At 44.2% G+C, this 22419-nt stretch overlaps 1 protein-coding gene across 2 annotated transcripts in view; it reads left to right on the forward strand.

Annotated features, from left to right (window-relative positions):
* Positions 1 to 3486: 3486 nt before the first annotated feature.
* The window catches only part of LOC105275856 (T-box protein H15), a 45689-nt gene continuing 26756 nt past the window's right edge, over positions 3487 to 22419 (forward strand). For both annotated transcript variants that reach the window (XM_011333016.3, XM_011333017.3), the window contains exon 1: positions 3487 to 4715. In XM_011333016.3, the coding sequence (XP_011331318.1) occupies positions 4223 to 4715 (493 nt within the window). In that variant the 5' untranslated portion in view covers positions 3487 to 4222. The remainder of the gene's footprint in view (positions 4716 to 22419) is intronic.

Here is a 22419-nt window from a genome sequence, read left to right on the forward strand (position 1 = left end):
GTCTATGACTATAAAGAGATTTGACGATTTATTAATTGGAGGATGTAAATAAATATAACGAGACCTTTGTATTTTAATTAATTTTGATTTTACGATAACTGAAATTTTAGTAATGGCTTAATTATTGTGTGTGTGTGTGTGTGTGCATGTGTGATGTATAATATAAATATATTTAATGCATTTGAAGTTACACCGTGAGATTCTCCTAACTGCCGTTTTTAGAAATTTTATTTTCGCCCGTCGTAATTAGCGATCTCGGTGCAAAATTAGCGATTGTTTAGATTGATTAACAAAATTAATTCGATCGAGTCACAGTTGCGAATTAAGCTCAGCTTCTGCTGAAAATTGGGCCCGATAACACGGTAATCATGAGTGCATCGATGCGCTCACCGTTCACATCCGGTCGCAGGAGTAAAAGCGGGATCGATAGCCGATCGCACGTAAATATATTGGTCCGCCGAATCGCGTCACGCCTCGATTAACTGTTTCGCACGGTTCGCAATTTGTACGCGAATGATTACATTTACCACCCGCGGGATAATAATACAATGCAGCGCGCGAATCGCGAGATTTTTAACCCCCCGTCCTCTCTGCTCCTCCCTCATCCCTAACCCTCCTGCAGCGGCGGCAACGGCAACGCAACAACAACGGTATCGCGCGTTGTTTCTCCCGCGATGTGCCGCGCTGTGTAATTACGATAATCCGCTGATGATATAATTTACGAGGCCGCATCGCTACCCGCGCATTTATCACACGAGGTAATTTCCTGCTTTATTATAATAATATCCGGGGTAATATGCCTCCGCCTGCGCGCCGAATACCTTCTTATTTTCGAGCATGCCGCTTCTCTTCGTTAACCGGCTCGTACCGCCTTAGCGCGACGTTAATTATTTCGCGCAGTTGCCGACTTGTGCGTTTTCGCGTCGCCGCACTTGGCGGTGAGATCAGGAGATTGTATTAAATCTTTCACTTGCAATCGGGAGATATGTAATTTAGAAACTCGTGATTTATCTAGAAAAACGTGGCATGCGATTAAAAGTATCATTTCGCGAATCTATTAATGGAGAACATGTTTTCAATTGCAACGGAAATTTTTTTCTTCTTTTCTGACAATGTTATCGAAAGAGATTATCTATTTGTAATATATAATATTTCCGTCTTATGTATTTTAGACAAAAATACCAATAATTAGAAAACATATATATCTTCTTTCAAAGTCACAAATTCAATCGTAATTGACGATTCAGTTACGGTACAGTAGAGAAATCTAACTGTGCTGTTTCGTGCAGACTTAATGTCGATGTCGAGGTTTTTTTACGGGGATCTCCGAGCCAGTTAAAGCCAAGACTTATCTTGAAATGTTACGTTCGAAACCACTCGCGAGATATTCGACGAAATAATATCTCGGAATACAAGCGGGCGAGTACGGGAAAGAGGAAAAAGCGCCAGCGATGCAGGGTAAGCGGGCTCCAACCCCCATTCATCTTCAACGCTCGTTCCGGCCGAGGATAACGCTATTTCGACCGTAATACTTCTGTCGGAGAATCGCCCAGCGGAAAAAGTAGTTCGGTATTGCAGCTGCTGGCGCACGCGCATTTCCCGGTTCCTCGACAAATGGCAATAACGACGATAATAGCGCGTCGAATCGCAAAGATGTAGGATAAAGGGAGATCTTGAAAGACCTGAGTAGATATAGACCCAGAGCTGTGAAGTATCGTTTCTATCGATCCTATCGATTGTGATCGGAACTCGACGATTCGCAACGATACTTAATACAACTTTCCTTACTTCATGTAGCGTCACTTTCGACTTTTTAAGAAATGATGGTTCGTTGATGTGGGAAACATAGAAAATCGAAAACGAAAAACTTACAAACTTGATGAAGTACTTCTATAAATGTAAGAAACGTTTAATGGCATTAATTATTTTTTGTTTTCCTTTCTTTTAATATTAAATGGTGGATTATTTCTTTATCATAATCTTTCATGATTGCTTTCCGCAATCCTTTCATGGCATTGATTTTTATCTTTTAATGAAGAAATACAGGTACAAATATAGCATATATAAAAGTGTTCAGTTATACAACAGAATCATGACCTAGGAAAAAAAAGACAGGAAGATGCACAGAATGCTCGATCAAAATCGTCGTGTGATCGGCAAAGTGCGACGTTTCCGTCTCTGCGGAAGTGTTCATGAGTATCACGAGAGAAAGGTACCGATCACAGAAAGGCTAAGAGAGGTTTGAATGATAGAGGATACGCGGTGGGGGTACGAGATTGGGAATAATAAGAGCGCGATCGGCGAAGTGTGGCACAGCCGCAGTGGTAGACGTTGACGGGATTTCCCAGAGAAGTGCACAACGATATACTCCCACGTCTCCGCTCGACGAGCGGACGAACCCAGCCGAAGCGAGCCATCCGAGCAACCACATCAGCCACCCGCCTACCCACCGCCCAGCCAGCCAGCAGCGAGCTAACCACCCACCTGCGTTAGCCACGGCAGCCGTTGTCGCTGACGCCGACGCCGCCGCCGCCGCCGCCACTCGGTCGTGTTTAAAGCTCCGCCAGTAAAACAATAAATTGCGCTCGAGAGAACGGCTGTGTGAGGAAGAAAGAGAATGAGAGAGAAAGAGGAAGACAGAGGAGGTGAGAGAAGGCGTAAAAGAAAGAGAGGTGAGAGTCGCGGCGTACTAGCGCGGAGGAAAGCGGTCCCTGTCAGCAATTGCCCCCTCTCGTAAGAAAAAATGGCAGCTGCCGTGGCTGGATGGCGCGTACGAGACCATAATATCGCGCACCATCCTACCTCGTACTGTACGTGTGGACGTCAGCGCGCGAGCGCGACGGGCGGGGCGGGCTGCCACGATTGGGAAGGGCGGAAGGAGGGGTAGACGAAAGAAGGAGGCGTGAGGAAGAAGAGACAAGGACATGGAGAGAAATAGAGAGTTGAAGAGAGAGATAGAGAGAGAAAGAGAGAGGAGAGGCAGACGGCAAGAAAAAAAGTAACGTGCGACGAGGAGGGATGATCTGAGTGAGTAGCGACGACTACGATGACGACGAGGACGATGATGCCGAAGACGACGACGAGGACGACGGCGGCGACGACCACCACTGAGGCTGACCGAGACTCCTCCTGTGAATGTTCGAGCGTGTGGTGTTGTATCGTCGGCTCCCGGTTGGCAGTTTCGGTCAGACATCAGCGCGAGGAAAAGAGAGGGACGAGCGCAAGAGAAACGATACGACATAATAATGTGAGGTGGCTTCGCGCGAGAGAGAACCCGAGGGCGGAGCCGCGTGCTGAACCCGGGGGCGGAGCATGTTGGTAAGGTCCCGCCCACCGACATCCGCAGGCACACTGTCGAGTATTCTCTCCTCTCGCTCTCACTGCCGTGTTTTACCGTCCCTTTGGCTCGTCGTCCGTGCTCGATCGTGTGGGGGGTGGGGGCCGAAACGAAGAGGCGACCGGCGGTGGCGCGGGTCAGTCTGTCGGGCAACCGGTCGGTCTGTCGTTCTCTGCTCTGTCCGCGCCACGTTACGCTCGCGCGACCCAACCGTAAACGATACATCAAGCAGCTCTGCTTTTCGCGCGTGCGACAGAAGCGACCACGTTCCCGCGACGACGTGACTGCTCCGACGCTGTTGATAGAGTGGCACTTTAGCGATCGCTCGTCGGTGATTACGTCGGATCATACCTAATACGTCGAACACCGAATGACAACCTGGCCGGTTATTTAGCAACGTTTTAGTGTTGTGCTCCGATCCACTGCCGTACGCTTTGATCAGGACTCTGTTCCGATTCCAACGGACCCGGTCGCGCTCTATTGGTCACGCGACGTACGAGACGATCACGGCTGACCAATCCGCACCCGCGGATAACCCCTGTGCACGAGAATTCGCTCGCGACTGTCTTACACTCCCGCGCGCACGTGCGTGCACGCGCGCTGTCATATCTTCGCGCGCACGCATGTCAACGACACGGGGTCGAAGTTGACATTCGCGAGCAGCAGAGAGGATGCTGATGCTGCATGACCGGCGCGCAAGGCGTATCGACAATAGAAAACTGTACCGTTTTCCGAACGGCCATTGTCAGCACAACGGTTATCAGCATTGTCGTGGCACACGACGCCCGTAACGACGTCGCGACGTCAAGCAATTCGGCTCGCGGACGCGCCCCCGGCTAGTTCATCAATAGACCCCACGTGGCCCAGGAAGCAGCGCGCGAGGTGATGTTGCTGGAGTCGCGAGGCCTCACCGGTAGGAAGAGAAACGGACTGACACTGACCTCGTTCGGCGGCGGTGGTGGCGGCGGTGACGGCGGCGGTGGCGGTGGCGGTGGTGGCGGAGGAACCGGCAGCGAGGAGGACGACGAGGAATCCCGACATCATCTCTACCTGGGTAGGAAGATGCAGGGCGAGGGCACCGCCGCCCCCGCGGTATCCACCGGGTTGTCCGGATGCGCCGGCGACGACGGCGACGAGAGCTCGAGTCCGTCGCCGAACAGCAGCCTTCTGAACAACCTCAACAATAACTGCAATTCGAATCGGCAGTGCGCGACCGACTTCAGCATCGCCGCGATTATGGCGCGGGACTCGCGTCAACAACAGATGCAACAACAGCAGCAGCAGCAGCAACAACAGCAGCAACAGCAGCAGCAGCAGCACCACCACCACAGGCATCCGCAGCAGCAGGCCGTCGGCGGCGGCAAACTGCACCAGCACGGTGAGTCTCTTCAGGGTCGATAGAAGTCGGTGGTCAAGCCCGGAGATTCTGAAGGTGTCGTCAAGCAGGTTCCTTTAAGTGCAACGAATTTTGAAAGTGGTTTGTTAATGGCAGGATGTGAGATCGATCATCGATGGCAAAATGGGATCATTTGAGGAATCATACGCATATGGAAATTGATAATACTTCCGTTCGAGAACGAATTATCAAGTATAGAATGTGGAAAAATGATAATTCTATGTATAATTGAAACAATTTGCTGCAAGCCTGAATATCGGAAACACTTTACATGGGTTTTTAATAGTTCTCGTAAATGTCACTTTCAATAAGGGGTGAAAATGCTAGTTATTAATTCTTATCATTAAGGAAGATTTCTTTTTATTTTTTTAATGATTTTTTATGTTATACTTTAACACACCAAACCGTTTTGATTCTGTTTCTTCAGCAGATGTTATATTTCATACATTGAAACTATATTAGACTAATTCTGCAAGCAATAATTGTGGCAAATTTTTATTTATATGTGTATCACCGTTGCATAATAAATACTGTTGATTTATTTTTTGAAATTTTTATGGAATTGTTTCGCAATTGGTCGTGCGGGTCTTACAACATATGCGAAAACTTTACGAGCGTGTCAATTACGCTTCACCGATAAAAATTAATTGGTTCCGCAAACTTTGTTGCAACATGTGCGTTGCATTGTTACTGTTACGATGAACCATTATGTATATTCCTTTTGTTTAAATAAGCTATAAATTATCTAATAGTCCTGTATAAGTATTTCGCATATCTTGGATAACTTTTGTATTATTTTAATATATATAGTATAACATATATTTTTTTCTTTTAATTATGTAATAAAAAAAGGTAACGTGGATAGTTTGAATGAAATGGAATCAATTTTAATATGAAATGGAATCAATTTTAATATAAAGATATGTCATTTTATAATTGAATGTCTGTCGATTCTACGCATTTGATTTCATACTGTTACTGTTACATGTACTGTTGACCGCGTAATTTAGTTAAACAATATGTAGTTCTAATCTTGACTCGTGATTCATTCAAACATGTATCAAAATCTTTAGAACTAATGACGAAATAGCGATATACACCACAAAGTGGTAAATATGATCGTACGTGTTACATTTCAGCATCATTAATTCTCAGATCAATTTCATTTGTTAGTCCGAAAATTTCGCAGTATAAATTCATGTCGTTTTCTTGGCTCGGGAGAACTCATTTCTCGACAGTCGCGTAATTGACATTTCACGTCAGTGTATCAACGCACAATTACTCGCGTGCCTCGCCATAATGGTGACTCTAATTTATTGTTAGGAGTTATCTTTGTAGGGAAACGCGATCATAAAAATTTAAAATCTTCAGTTTTCGTAAAACTTGAAATGTCAAGATCTGTCAAAATTTGTGTCCAATCTTAAACATTTCATATATTTTCGTAAGAAAAGTTTCTTCGTAATGTACTGCATATTTCTTTATTCATCAGTACGATCGCGATTAATAACGTATATTTTATAACAATATTTGATATTGTGAATTGAATTCTGGAATATCATTGAAATGATTATACATCGATACGTTTGTCGCTAGTGCTTTTCACGAGTCATCGCGAGATGATATTTGCCTCGAGTTCACCGTTAATTAACCGGCAGCTTCATTGCACTATTACGTTTATTGTTGTCGTGTCGCGTCTGCGAATGGATCGTGGCCGTTCGCCGACACGATATTGCGCGACTCATAACTCTCTTCTTGTGGCGCTTCTCTCTTGCCGGCGCATTAACCCGAAGAAAAATCGCTCACCCCTTTCGGTACGGCCATCCATAACGTTTAATGCGGCCATTCCCAACGAAAATGGCGAGGCCAGTCTATCGCACAATTTCTGCGTGGTACCCCCCGACCTACCTGTCCGCCGTCACGGATCATTATTTTTATTACCCCGTTAAAAACTTGCCAATTAATTTTCGGCCATTAACGTTTATCGCGCGCTTTGTTCATACTCTGATCCTCGTTGAAGTGTTTCGATGTCATCACACGTGAGTGAATCATGATAGAATTGCAAACAATTGCAGTGAAAACAAGTGAAACAACCACAAGGAATCAGAAAAAGAATTATTTTCCAAATTTTAATTCTTTAACACGATTTTATCTACATGAACCATTATATAATTATCTTTATACACATGTGTTTATTTTAAAACCTCACTTTGAAAAATGGACGTCTTAAATTATAATGAAATAATCCATTTTGAATTAAGAAACGTTCATTTTTCAGTTTTTAATCCTTTCCAATTTATAAGAAAAAGAATTTTATAAATACTCCATATACAATGTCTCTTTACATACATCAACATTCTTTACGGTATCAGAGCGGCTGAATGTTTCGAATACTTGCAACTAGTTCTCGAACTCGTCAGCAAAGTCGCCACTCGAAAAATGAACGAGACATGCCTCGATGTTGAGAAATAAAATATGGTGACAACCTACTCGATGGGGCATGAATTGCATGTGGAAAGTTTCCGGCTTGACATCTTCGTACGTTCAAGTATTAATTCCGGAAGTTCCGATGACGTAGGTCGAAACTTGGACTATAATTACCTGTCCGCCGACAATTGTCAACGTTAGCTGTGTAAAGCTCCAACACTTGATGCTATCGCAAAAATTCTAACACGAGTAATATTATGCTGATAATATCTCTTTGAAGTGTTACTGCACACCAATAATTAACATGATTATTAATGATAAAATAATTATGTAACAATTTTAACATGACAAGAATATTTTCGAATATTCTTATTCCGATGAGGACAATATATTTATATAATAATAAATTTATTATTATATACCACATATATAATATATAGTAATACAAGTTGTAATACATTTCATCTTATACAATATTACGAAAATAAAATTCATAAGAATTGCATTAATAATTAAGCTAATTCACAAGATACCAAATTTAATACAAACTGATATTCTAAAATTGTCTCGCTACCTTATATTCAGCACACCTGTCTGCATCTAAAATATTTGCTTATTAAAAAAATATTCGTGATTAAGCAACGGGTCGAGCGTAGAACACACTCGCTGTCGCGTTTTAATTCGCGCATTTGCGGACGTAAAAATGTCGACGGGGAAAATTACAAGCTGGCGCGGCGCCCTAATGAGACCCTCTAATATAGAAATTGTTCCGAACTGTGATTATCGAGATAAATGGCCAGCGAGGGCCGCAGCATAGAGCTGGGGACGAAAGCGGATCGTTTTTGTGGGGAAACGGGATAATGGCTCGTCACTTTCGTTTCTTTTAACGACCGAAAAAGGCGTCCGAAGCGAGAATTCGCGCGGCGAAGTCGTTCCGTAATCTGTCGCGCATATTTGGATAGCTATATCTCGTAAATGGAAGGTAAATCGACTTAAGTGAATGCTAGAAAGTCACACAATATGCGCACAAATTGCTGCATTTAATAAGGAAATTATTAACGTGACAGCAAGTGTAACAGAAATTATAGTATTTATAATTAGAAATTATAGCACTAGAAGTGCATTATAAATTATTGTTATTAATAATATAGCAATTAATAGCTCCATTTTAATTACTTATTAATTTACGAAAATGGAATAATTGAATTCTAAAAAGAGATTTCTATTGTAAAACCTTATTTAAGCGGTTGATTCTTTTACAGTACTCTTACTAAAGTGCATTGATTGATTATCATAACTAGATTTATCAGAGTACAAATACTGTTACTTTAATTTTGTTGGAATTTATAATTTTTCGTCGCATTATCTTCATGTTATTATGAGCTGAATTTTTGATGTATAATTTATTTCATTAATTTATTCTTGAAAAATAAATAACACTGAATTCTGCTGTTCCGAGATATCGATATCAGTGAATATAGATATCTTTATACATAAGAGATAATGTAGCTATCTCTGAATTTATTATACAATTCATGTGCGTAGCAATTTGCAAAATATATCTGCAATAAATTACGTTAAAAATCGGCACTTGGAGATGTGCGATTAATTTTTAATCAAACTTAGGCATATCATGGCAGTGTTATTTTCGACATGCTTCTTTCGAAAATCGTTTGCAGAATATTTGATTATGCGACTGATAATGGAGATTGGATTTGTAGTGAATTTGTGGCTCGGGTAACGACCGTAAATTATTTCGGCGTTAATGAATTATTTAACGTGCTCCGGCGTGAATGAAACGGTAAACAATGTGACCATCTAAACCGTCGAAATCCGTTCTCGCGAGATAATCAGCCGCGAATATTTTATGCAAAAGAAGGACTGCATGACTGCGGCATTTTGTCGCTTTAAAAACTCGTTAGAAAAATGCACGAGACAATGGAATCCGGAATGCCCGACACGATTGTGCCTTGTTTAAATGCAAATGAATTATGTTAGGCGTACATACATGTGTTAGCAAAGGGAACAAATGAATAGATGAGTATGTGAATGGCTTAATAAATAAACCTAACAAATATATATTTCGAAGAGATAATAAGAGAGAGTTTAACGAATAATAAACGTTTCTGCACAGAATATATATATTTGTTTATATAAGATAGAAGTAGTTGTAAACGTTGAAAATAATGTAGAAAAGATTTCTTTTTGATAAATACATATTCATTACATGCACATATTTATATGTGCATATGCATATAGAAGATTTATTTCTGGAAATGAATAAAAATGTTTATGACTCTTCAAATAAGTGGCTCTCTTACTTCCGGTAAATTCACTTTTCAGCACATGTTATCTCGTCGAAATAATCGTTTCGGAAATGTGGGCGAGGTATACATTTCTATTCCAACAATTTGTATTCAAGCATGCCTGTTGGTTTTATATCACGATAGCTGAAGGATAATCTCGCCAGTTCACCACGATTCACTATCGGAATAGACTTCATCGGGTAACGCTTAGGAAAAGTTAGGCGAGATTTACTATCGGGCCGCGCAAGATAAGGGACGCTGCATTATTCAAGAACACGTGTCACGCCTAATTGGGAATGTTACTCACCTGTCAAACGCATATTTTGCTTAGAATCACAAATTTCGATTAATCGACCGGTGGTGAGATTCAAGCGGGCCCATTAGAGGAAAGAACGGGCGGAACAACGAGGTTCGAACCACTCGATGTCTGAGATGCGCATAAATTGTTGCCGTCGTGCTAATGAATTATTTAACGCTCGACGCGCATCAATGAAATCCGTGTCGTGACTAGAAATGCTCAAATTTAGCATTATCGATATTTAATCTTTCAAGATTGACTCTCTTCACTCCACATTACAAATCGAAAACCCAGAAGGAGAAAAATACATACATATTTATATCCTATAAATACTTAAAATCTATGCGACTGATTAAAACAGGCATCGAGACTGTACACATTAGCCAAACCGTTAAGCAAAAACAAATTATAGAAATATTGACACTTGATCCTGGACCAGGCACGCCCAAGTTTGTAATATCAGCAGGTGCGAGAGCTGCGCTTGTAATTACCTCAATAATTTATCTCACAGTTTGTTCCTTAACGCATTAATCTCACATATTGCTAATACATGTTGCTCATACGGCAAGGTTTTTAGAGCAATCTCAATTGACCCGTAAATATTACGGTTAACTTTTGATCAGTCGATTCCATTTTCTTGCCACGGTACACTGGCTACCGGAATGGCGTAATTGACACCTCGACGGTGTTTAATGAAATAGCGTGGCCGTAAGCATGAGGCCCAGTCGAGGCGAGGGCCCGAAAAACCCGTTGTGCTCCGCGTATCGGATCGACCAGGTGAGGTGTCCCATCGGAATTCTGGAAACGGCCGTGGCCGCTCTCTGGGCCCAGCCAGACGTCCGAACGAGACTCGATGGTGTTCGGTTTCATCATCGCGTATCTTGGACGCCCGCGGCGAATAATCGCCCACGAAGATCCTACGCGGCGCGAAATTTACGGTCGGACTCGCTGCAATTCACCCACGGAAACGGGCCGCCATTCCCAAATAAACTCCGGCAAACGGCGGCATGAATCGAGCTCTTCGCCGGGAACACGCGTGCACGCACGTACACGTACATGCACGCACACGCGCACGGGCGCACGAGTGCGCGAAGTAAATCCGCGATCTCGCGAACTTCGTCGCATCGTGAAACTTTGCTGCGACAGAGTTTTTTTTCTACCGAGATCGATTTTCATGACGCGAATCTTGAAGAGGGAATTTTCAACGGCGAAAGAGGAGGAAAGAATTATACTTGATATTTCCGCATAATTAGGAGGATGAAGAGATGGTATCTTTATTTCATCGAGACAAGTAAATGCACGAGTCAAGTTTATCAGTCAACAATATGAAATATGAAATATACTTTTGCGAGTCCTTAGCTCTCCGTCATCGAAATGGACGCAACTATTGATTCCGCTGTTGTATATAACTTAATAGCTGATTTCAACAGGCTTTTCTATATTCTTCTATCTGAATATATGCGATAATTTCAAGTTCTAAATTTTTTCTAAATTTCTCTGCTATACCATGTAAAGACGAACGTCAATTCCAGCATCAGAAAAATTATCGAGTCGACGTGGAGCACGACTGTCAACGACAGTTCGAAATTCCTAAATGCAAGCACCGAAAAATAATGTAGCGACTTATCCAGGACATTTTTATTGGTAGATACGCGCTTATGCGCCCCATGTCCTTATGTAAATCTCCGTGTGTGACGACGCTTGTGTGCTGCTTGATGCCGTTGTTTGCCGGCGTTTGTTTTCTTGCACCTTCGCTCGCACGCCCGTGGCCGAGAAATTTAAATGAGATGTTAAAACGAGGAAAGTACCGTGCGTCGTCGAACGACGGAATCGACGGCCGTTAGGCGAGATTTATTTTTACTATCGGCCGTCGAACATTTGCGTTAAATCCGACGTGTTACGTACCGTGGGGAAACCGGTATCCGCACCCCGGGCATAACTCCGGGATTAAGCTCGGCGCGCGCTATCGGCCCCGCGCTTAACGTTTAACATTGTTATCTCAACTCGCTGAAGTTTGTTTGAGTTTGGCTGGCCCGAGGTCGACGCAGAGACAGCGAGAGATGCGCGGTCCGAATTCGGGCCTGAGTCGTCGCCATACTTTTCTCGTTGTTGAGAGAACGTGCGGTATACTCGGCAGCGAATTTATAGTTGTATCCGCCCCTGGGGTAGGGTGGCAACGCGCGTGCAGAGGCTATGATAACCGATAAGTCATAAGAGGCTGGCCTGGAAACTTCTTCGGATATCTCATCTGACACGTTTACGAACGGAATTCATCAAAATAGATATATTCAGCGGCAGATATGATTTACCTGACATATCGGAGAATTAAAAATACGTTATATCAAATCCGACGTAAAGGGTAAAGTTTATGATATTTTGGATGGCCCTATATATGTCTAATAATATCGACGATCATAAAGTCATGTATTATCTAGTCTACAATTACAGATCGCAAAACTATTTGTTTAGATAAAATCGATAGAAATCGATAAAAGTCACGAAGGATTGTAATAAAATCCGTGTTTACCCTTACCGAGTATCCTCGAGTTGACCATCCCGAGAATGGGCTCTTGATTCTCGGGAGTCTGCGTTTGAATAATCGCGGTCCCTTAAGCTCCCGATCCTTTTATTTTTCCACGCGCAGGTGCGGAGCCTCGCGAATTCTCGATTGAAACTCGGCGGGTTCGCGGACGACGCGAACAAAGCGGGGGTTCGGGAAGCGCGTTAATTCCCAAACGGCCCACGGGTCCCCGGGATACGCGGGAATAAACGGTAGCTCGTTTTCACGGGCCGGTCGTGCGGTGCCCGGCGAAATAAAAGAGCGTCACGGGGACATATAGGGTTTCGTCGGTGTGTCAACTGTAATAAATAGCCAATGACTTAGTTAAGTGGGAAGCTACTCGGCCGAGCGCGAAGTTACGACCAGTCGGAATCGGCCGGTTGCATCGCCCGGGTTCAGCAGGAAACAGGTGGTGGTGAAGCGACGTGTGAAGAATCTTTGTGAAATGAAATTCTAATGAAGAAAGAGAAACAAAGAGATCATACTTTAAATCTCTGAAAAGTAACGAAATTGATAAATATATGATATAATTGTATATTACACGTTAAATATTCCAATAATCGCGATTAATAAGAAAACATTACCGTAGTATATCATGTTGAGATCATAGTTGTATTGATTTTGAAAAAAGATATATTTTTAAAAGTATTTTTCTTATAGTATTTTTCTTATAGTAGGATACAATATACACATGCAGCATCATGCCATGTATGGACCTATCCTCGCTTGTTTTATTCAAATCATTAACAAACGCCAAGTGTTGACGAAAAGCACAGTCAGCATTTATGCAGTCTGTGTTTCTTACTCGAGTCGTCTCACTTGCGGCCACTTGGCGGTTCACCCACCTGGTTCCACGTCGAACGCTTAAACGATCGTTGACATGGACGGGCATCGGACGCGATGTGTTCGAGGGACACACCTCTCGGTGCGGACGCGATGATCCTGTAATTCCGGCGATTTGTGCATCCCATTCCGAGGTGGTCCCGGCGATCCGCTTCTCCTCATCGCGCTCGTCGACAAGCGTGTATCGACGATACGAGAGGGCTAAGTTTACGCTCATCGCTAAACGCGACCCTCCTCGTCGTCGCGCGTTGTCAGGACATGTTCGATCTTGATCTGGAGATTACGTGTGGTCGTATCTCAAGTCAAGAACGTAAGATGCGAACGGCGATCTTGGAGTTACATTTTTCCACGTACAAAATGCCGCGAAAATGTCGTGAAAATGTCACAAAGATCGCTTCGATCGACAGTTATGCGGAGTGTTATTACGATACGTCCTCACCTGATTCCACATGGTGACTTACAGGAATTTTCGTTACCTAATCGAGAGTCATAAATCGTCGCCACTTAAGAAGACAATTTAAAACAAAGTCTAACAATCAATTTCGCACACCCACACATGTACATCCACCTACGTGGATAGGTATACATCGTTACCTCATATTTATCGATTTACATGGTTATTGTTTAGAGATGAGAGTTTGCGATACATTTTACACTTATTACAGAGACATTCGCGCGTGCAGATGGACGAGCATCGTTCTCGAATGGCAAAATGCAACGTAAGAGCGCACCCATTAGAGAGGCGTGTGTAGAGCTCGAGATTACATTCGCATACCTCCGTTCCGATAGTTTTGCAAATTGCCGGTAATGATGGGCGATCGGCCGATTTTTCCAGACTACGGAAATCGTTCGCGGAAAGCACTGCGGCGAGCATCGAACGATGACGATATGCTTCGTTCAGCCGCGATTACACGCTGCGTTCTTACTCGAGTAAAACCGATTGGTTTGCGCGCTCTGGAAATCACACAGACCTGCCTCTCTCCGTCCGCCTACGGAACCTCACCGACCATTAGACTATCGATCAGCCATTCCCGGGTAACCGGTAAAATGGCGAATGCCGCCTGTTAATTGGAAAAATAATGGGAAACAGACTGGAGCCGTGGTCTCCCGTCTAATCTCGAGATTGACGTTACACAACATCGAAAATCGAGGGAAATCTCGAAACGACTCGCATCAGGATTGCTTAATCGCCGGTATCGATACGCGGACTATATTCTGGCGTGAGCCGCCCACATTGCTTAAATGACTCGGCGATTACGGCGAACAATCCGCGGTGAGGACCGGTTCAATTTCATAATAGCGAGAGAGGCGGGCAGGAAGAGAAAACGAAGGAATCGTCGAAGTCATCGTCACTTCGTTACCTCTGTCGAGAGCGCGGCGCAGTGTACAAATGACAGTGCTTGAAATACGAGGCGCGAACGACATTTGTTAGCGCCTTCCTGCCACGTTGACGCTCGTTCTGCGGCGATATCGAGGAGATACGCGTAACGACACGGGAGACACACACGGCGTGTTCGCCACACGCGTATTCGATTTGCCAATCGCGTTTCCTTTTGTGTTTCCGCGTGTTGGCGGCTCCGGCGCCGTTGACTGCCCAGTTTCCACATTTGCGCGAAAAATCATGAACATAATCGAACGCTACGAATCACAAGAAAGAATGAAAAAATAGGCTAATGTAATTTTAGAAGAGTTGAATGTCCACTTAGAAGATATTTATTCTATTTTCCGAATTTAAATAGGAATTCTGATCGTTCTGATCAAAGATTCCGATCTGCTGAAAGAAATAGCTTTCAAGGGGATTAATGGTAATATAAACTGCTTTGATGACTGATGTAATAGCTATGTAATGACTAATGTAATGCAATCTGAACCCTAATAACAGGCGGTGTTAAAGCTGTTGCGTTTACCATATTTATTCATTATAACTCGCAGTTCTCTCGATATATCGCGGATTGAGCTATAGTTGTAATAAAAGACCAAGTCTCGCCTTTTTATTGACTTCGGATCAAACGTTCTTATAAGTTCTAATAGAGGCTGTGCTATTAAAGTTCTAATTGATTTCCATTAGCTGTCATTTATGTGAGAAAAAAAGAAATCTATAAAAAAGATCAATCTCTCTAACGAAATGTAAAAATATGTAGAATCTATCATTGAAAGAAAATTGTGTGAAAACCATACAAGAATATCCGATATAAATAAAACAATTGACAATGAATTAATATATTGAATTAATTTATTCTTTAATTAGCGTAGCTAATTTTATAAATCTCCACTAAGGCACTTATCTCAAATATCTTTGTGACAAATCTGTTATTATTATATCAATTTCGGGTGTGTGCTCTTTCTCTCGTTGCATCGCGATTATTCGTAGAGACCCCATTCTCTCCTCTTGCAAAATCATTTTGCGAACGTCGACGCAAAGTGAGACGTCGAACGGCTTAATCAATTTTTTGCGTATGCCGGACGTGACGCGAAAGGACGTCTTCGGCGGCGATTGAGGAAGGAACGCACCGCGTCACGCTCAGATTAATTTGCGTTTCACGAACAAACAAGGTGCCGGTTTTAATTACCCGTCGACAGATTGATTGATCGATCCGGAGACGTTCGCCTATCGCGATCAGATACGGCGCGTCAATACTCAATTTACCTGGTTGCACGGCAAACGCTACGCTTCCGCGACCTCGTCCCTCCATCTCTCCCCCTCCCCCTCTTCTTTCTTCGCGCGCTGCACGCCCGGTGTATCGCTAATTTACTTTTCATTAATGACTGATCGGTGAGTTGGCGTAATTTCGCAGGGACGCCTAACAGGACGCTTTTAATATATTTTTCGCTATCTTAATTAGATATTTAGACCCTGAGAGGAGAGGAAGAGAGAGAGAGAGGAGAACAGACTTCGTATTATTAAGGATGGACGATTCGTTATCGTCGACGGTAAATTGAAACTGCACGATTCGCGGAAACGATCGCGACATTACATGGTCTCGTGAGATGTTAAACGTATGTTCCCGTCAGTCGTGAGTTCGATTTTCGGTGACGATCGTAATTCATCCGCGCGCGCTGCGCCCGCTCGTAAACTTGTCTGCTCGGGCGGACGTCGACTTCCGTTGCAAAGAATTTACGATATCACCTTCGTTTCTGCCGTTAAACCGCATTGTTACCTCTCAAGGAGCATCGAGTTGTATTGCAGATAAACTTTGGAGAACATTCTTTTGTTAGTTTCATACGCGCTCCTCATTTGAAAACGAGACATCGTCCGGCATTCAACGTCATGAGATCTCTCAACCTTTCCAGATTAAAGATTGAATTGTAACGCTCCCTCAAATTTCAGAATATTTCTCGCGGTAGCCTTCAAACATCCGCTCGATGCTGAATCGAGCTGAATCGAACGCTTGCTAGTCGACGTGTGGCGTGCGCTCGCGTTCTCGCGGCGTGTAGCTCAAAGTGTAGACGTGAATTTGGCAATGCTTAGCGATCCTAATGAGTTCACCCGCGTGTATTCGCGTAGACCGACTGGTTCGCTCGTAAATGGCTCGCGGGACGTGGACCACGTTCGTTCCCCTCGTCGAGCGAGTCTCGTAGATCGCGCGCACTCGGGCAACCCGCTCCAATCTGTCCCGCGAAGCGCTTTGATCCGCGCGCGCACCGCAACCGTAATTCACCACTCGGCGTGCTGTAAAGTCCGCAAGGACCGCCAGACGAGCTACGACGAGAACGCGGTTCCGACCGCTGCAGCGACTCGCCGTCATCCGTTTCGTCGGTCGTTTAACACGGCCGTAGATCGCATCGAATAAAAATACGCGGTTGACGGACCACACATCGAGAATGCGCGAGCGAGCCGCTCGCGCTTTACTCGCATCCCAAATTACGAGCCGCCGCGCCGGTTGTCTCTCGCTCCGGTGAACGCATCGGACGAGACCGACTTCCTCGATGAAGATGCGTTCGTGGTCGGTGAAAAAAATTACACGATTCGATCAATTCTTTGCGTGCAATTTCATATCGACTTGTACTTGATTTTTCACCTTGGCGTGCCTGTAAATGTGTATATTGCATTTCGGATCGTAACAGATGATTTCAAGGTATCTTTATTATGTGTTTATCTGGAGGTCATTAACAATTATGACTAATCATTCGTTACGGATTCATGCATGTCGTGACACGTGCAACACCGACGTAAGAACGCGCTGGAAAATGGCCTCGCAAGAGGTATCAACGGCGAGGCAGCGCGACTTTATCGAACCGCCGCGTCGCCAACACGTCGCTTTACGTAACACCGGTATACGATCGGCGAAAATCACCGGCTCCTGCCGGCCGGTTATTTGCGCGACGTCTCGAAAAACCGGCGGATTCACTCGTACGTCCGCGATCGACGTGACGCAGCAGGTATCGCCTGATGCCAGGCTCTTATCGCGTCAAGACGCGCGACCCTCGCTGGCAACTTAATCACGGACATCCGAGGACGCCGATTTTCTCTTTCCCTTGTCGTTCCTCCGCCTCTCCGCAATTAAGCGAGGGAACACGCTCGATTTCAGGCCACGCGATGCTTCCCGGCCGGGAAATAACGCGTCTCGCCGATGCAACGCCGTCGTCCGGGTTTATCCTGCCCAATCGACGAGTGTCGGACTCGCACGCACACGAAATTAAAAGGAGTCCCTCGTATAACTCTCGATATTCCAAAATAAATCGCCCTTTAATCTCGGTGAATTCCGCAGGTGTTAATAAGAAATGAGAGATAAGAACCGCGCGAAGTTACAAGATGAGATTAAGGGCTCGTCAGTGTTAAATTAATTACATTAATTTTTCGTGTTGCGAAGGCAATCGGCGATGGTTCGGCCAGATAAATAGACGATTAAATCCGCAAAAGGGTGGACGAGCTCTATTCTCTCGCGCACGCAGACGCTCGCCTGAAAACGCCTATCTCGCGGAGCCTTCCTTTACACGTTTCTGGCTAATAATCTCCGTAACGGGGAATTCCGCGAACATCTTCACGTTACCGCTCACACGTGTAGCTATAATTCCGGCTACGCCCATCGAGTTGCACTAATGAAGCAATATCGCGATCGGCCGTTTGAGGATTTATATCCTCGATCTCGCGGCTCTTAAATAACTTCTTCGTGGCGCGCGCGCACCCCAACTCGCGCAGGTGTACGCGGGGAACTCTCTCGCCAGGTAATAATCGCCGATAAATCGGCGTATCGGTGCCGACGGTAATTAATTATTGCTTTGTGGTTATCGGGGCTCTCTGCGGTGGAAACGACGAGTTGCGTGCGGATAATCCTCGCCACGAAGATCCTCCTATATTGAAAGGTTCGCAGCCGCGAGAGCTCAGAGTGCAACGTAAATACAGAGTCCGGCGACCGCAAGAGACTCTCCGCGGCGTTTTACGGCTAAAAGCCGGCCGACGAATGAAGATTACTGTTATTGCAAGTGGTAATTTGTATCTAATATTCTGCGATGTGTAGTGGCCGCAGAGTGGAGTTTGCTATTGCGCAAACACAATCGGCCGTTCTATCGGATCGGATTCCCTTTAACAAAATCTTTAACAGAACGGTCCACTTGTCTGCAATAATTTGCGAGCGAGCGAACACTCGTCATGAATAAGAAAAAAAAGTTAGAAAAGGGTGAATTATATTCAAGAAAATTGCAACGGAAAATCTGTCCCTCGTAAAATTGCATGACTTCCTCGCGTAAATTTACACTTAAGAATTCCACAACACACTGCATACGTTCAAGCGGTCTTTTATAGCGATTAAGCTCAAAAATTTTGAATTATACGTTACGTTTTCTTATTCAGGCGCAAATTAATGCAGCATCAACGGGTTAATAACCATCGGATCGACGCTAAACGTTTTCTATTCATATCTCAAGGTTTGATAAATATGTCGACGCTCATGAAGGTAATTTCAGCATTTTGCATAGTACATCATGCGTGTTAACGTTAAATAACGTCGCATTCCCTGTATAGAGAAACAAAAAACGTAAGCGAACGATACGCAGTCATGTAAAACGAAATGGAGATGTTATAATCGCGAGATAATTTATATAATTTATATGTCGTGCGCGATAATTTGTAAGGCAAACTTGATCCAAAGGAAAAAGATATATACCATGAAATATGTATTATAAGATGCAGTCGAGAAGGTAGAAGGATCAGTCAATCAAGAACGAATGCGTAAAACAAAATGTAGATATAATTTTTTTGCATTGCAATTTATTATCAAGAATGCAATTTGCAATATTAATTTGCACTAGAAAGTTCGTTTTTTCTGCCGCAAAGAAGATTACATTGTATTTATTGTTAAACGTATCCATTCGGTTTTAGGTTTTATTCCTCCGACGTGAAAGTCGCATTCAAGGTAATCGTGAGCCGGGGATCAAATAGCCACGTTTAGCGTAAAATCGTGTGCGGTGGTAAACACGGGGTGTGTGAAGTAACAGTGGATGTGGAACGTGAGGCTAATTTACATATCGAGCCCAACGATAATTCGTGACGCGTATTACCGGCAATCGCTCTTGCGGCCGATCAATAATATTGCAGAACTTTCGTGGATCGTTCCTCTCGCATCTCGCCGGTGGTTTAGGCGCAATTAAATGCAAAATGACTAATACCCTCGATTACGGCAGAACGGTCATACACGCCGCCGCGCGGCATAATGAGCGCGCGGTAGCGCCTGGAAAAAGGATAATTATCCACTTACGACGAGGCTTGCTTTAGTTTAGCGTTATTAGCGTTGATGCCGACCAAGAGCGGCGGCACGTGAAATTATTACCTCCAGTAACTTAAGGTAAACCAAGAGACTTTATCTACCACGGTGTTACTTCCTCCATTTGTGCGTAAATCGGCAGACTGTTACCCTGAAAAAGATTTTAACGTCACGTCGCGTGAATGTATCACCGGCTAAACTTATTTTCTTTTCTTGTGCCCGTAACACGCGCGAGTAAAGTCCAGATAATTTGCGCGGAGCGCAAACAACGTCGGATTGTTATACGATATTAATCGCGAGACGGTGAAACGCGAAATGGACTCGTTACTTCAGCAGTATCGAGGCTTTCGTTTCCGCGTGCTGGTTTTGGAAGTAATACAGAGGAAGACGCGTGCGGTGAGCGATCAATTGCGGATTTTCGCGCGGAGAAAACACGGGGAAATGGCGGAGGCCATAATATGGCCGGATTTCGCCTTATGCCGAATGGACAATTAATTTCTCGCGCGCGGCATCAACGTGCAAAATTGATAGCCGGCACCTGACATACCGGCCTGGTCGGTACGGTAACTGCCCATTACGAAGTTTATTACGGTTTCCCTGGGTACAACGGCTGCTCTTACTATGGAAACGCATTCGCGCGAAAGCGCACGTGGTGAATACGTGGTCGCGAATTACGCGAAGAAGGGACCTGTTAAAATGGCAGATGCTGGGCTCTCGTGTATGTACGCATTTCTGTTAGGTATAAATAAGTCTGATCTCACAACAGTCGGAGACTTATCGCGCGCGGAAATACTCCAGGAATCACCACTGAATGTATCAAACACAACGGACGGATAGTCCTGTTAGGTTTTCTTGCAACTCACATGAATATCGCGAGTTTACCATCGGGAATCGCGAAGGATTTACTCTTTATTTGTGAGCTGTGTGTGACAAATTGATTTAGTTAATTTAATCTGAATTTTAAGCGAATCACTTCGGCTGAATCCGCCACGGTTAATTTTATCTTAACGACGGATGGGAGTCGTTATAATTTACCTTTCGCGCTCCACCTCGGAAATCACGTTAAGCGTTTAGTCTGCGCGACGTATGGTCGCATCCTGTAGAAATTCGCGTGTATCTTGAAAAGGGAGCTCGACTTCCTGTGCGACTTCCCAGCGCCATGGCGCAACGATTAATCGTCGATGGCAATACCATCGCTTTATCAGCCGATTACTTTTCCGTTGCGTCATTAAAATCGGAGACAATCTGTGGAATATAATTGTAAGGCAGGCTTTTTCCGCGCCGGCACGCTCGTGCCGTTATTTATAATACTTATAATCGATCGATGCCGATTTGTCGAAGGAAATCGCTTATCGGACTACCGCCGTTTATTTTGTTGACGATATCATCGATAACTGGATATATGTACTTATAACCACTGCTAAATGGATTACGTTTAGATTTACGTCGATGTGATTGTGACGGCACGTAACAACCACCGTTGCGCGACGTCGATGTGCATTGGTGCAAACTGAGGCACTTACGCGTATAAATGCGGAGGATTAGCGCGATCCGCGCGCGAGAAATAAAATGCTTGAATAACGCGGCGTCTCCGAGTTAATTTGAGACATTAATCAAATGAGTCATTTTAATCAACGTGAGCTTCTCGGAACCTTACACCTCCATTGCTATATCTCTCAAGTGCTTTTGACACATTCGCGATACTATCTTTATTTCCGCACTATACAATAAAAAATCGCGCGATAATATCTTGATGTATATGGAAAGGAAAAAACACGTTTAAACTGGATTAATCAAAATGTATGAAATATTGATTAAGTAGCATTATTAATTTCATGATAATCTTTTTCGTCCAGATGTAATTTTTGGTTATCTACTAAGATTTCTGCGACGCAATACAAAGTTTTGTTAAGAGCTGCATTCATTTCTATTTTCAGTTGCTCAGCGCAATCATTTAATTTCCTATTAAAATTATTATAATTTCGTTACTTTTCTGTATCATTCCGTTAATAGAGTCATATCGTGCAGGCGGTAAATAATTGCGTGTCGCGAAAACGATTTTTCATTAAGATCTGTGCATACGTAAACGCGGGCTTCCGTGCGCGAGGTGGTTGCAAAAAGTCGCGGAATACCGCGCGCGGCTTCGAGGGGACCGCAAGTGGGATGCAGCGCAATAAAAGCGCACGGAGAAAGATATTAATCGGCGGCGAGACCTGTCGTACATAATTTAGAATCGAGTTATCGCAACGCGCGCGGCAATCGACTTCCTCGGACGAAATTAATAACAATTTGTGATAATGGGGGGGTCTGCCGTAAATTGCGCATCGACGAGCGCGCCTCGTTTTTAATTTGCTTCGCCGCGCGAGTGGCGGCGAACGTACTTTCGCCGCTCGCGAGGAGTAACACGTCGTCCTACGTCGAGGAACGTGAAACAGCGGCGAGATATAACTGTAATTGAACGGCTCTTAAATATTCATCGAGCGTGGTTCATTCACGTTAACTCCCGTTCGCCCGTCGCTATTTTAGTGACTACGGTTGAACGGATAAAAACGGG

This window comes from Ooceraea biroi, chromosome 11, assembly GCF_003672135.1.
Source record: "Ooceraea biroi isolate clonal line C1 chromosome 11, Obir_v5.4, whole genome shotgun sequence".
NCBI classification, from domain to species: domain Eukaryota; kingdom Metazoa; phylum Arthropoda; class Insecta; order Hymenoptera; family Formicidae; genus Ooceraea; species Ooceraea biroi.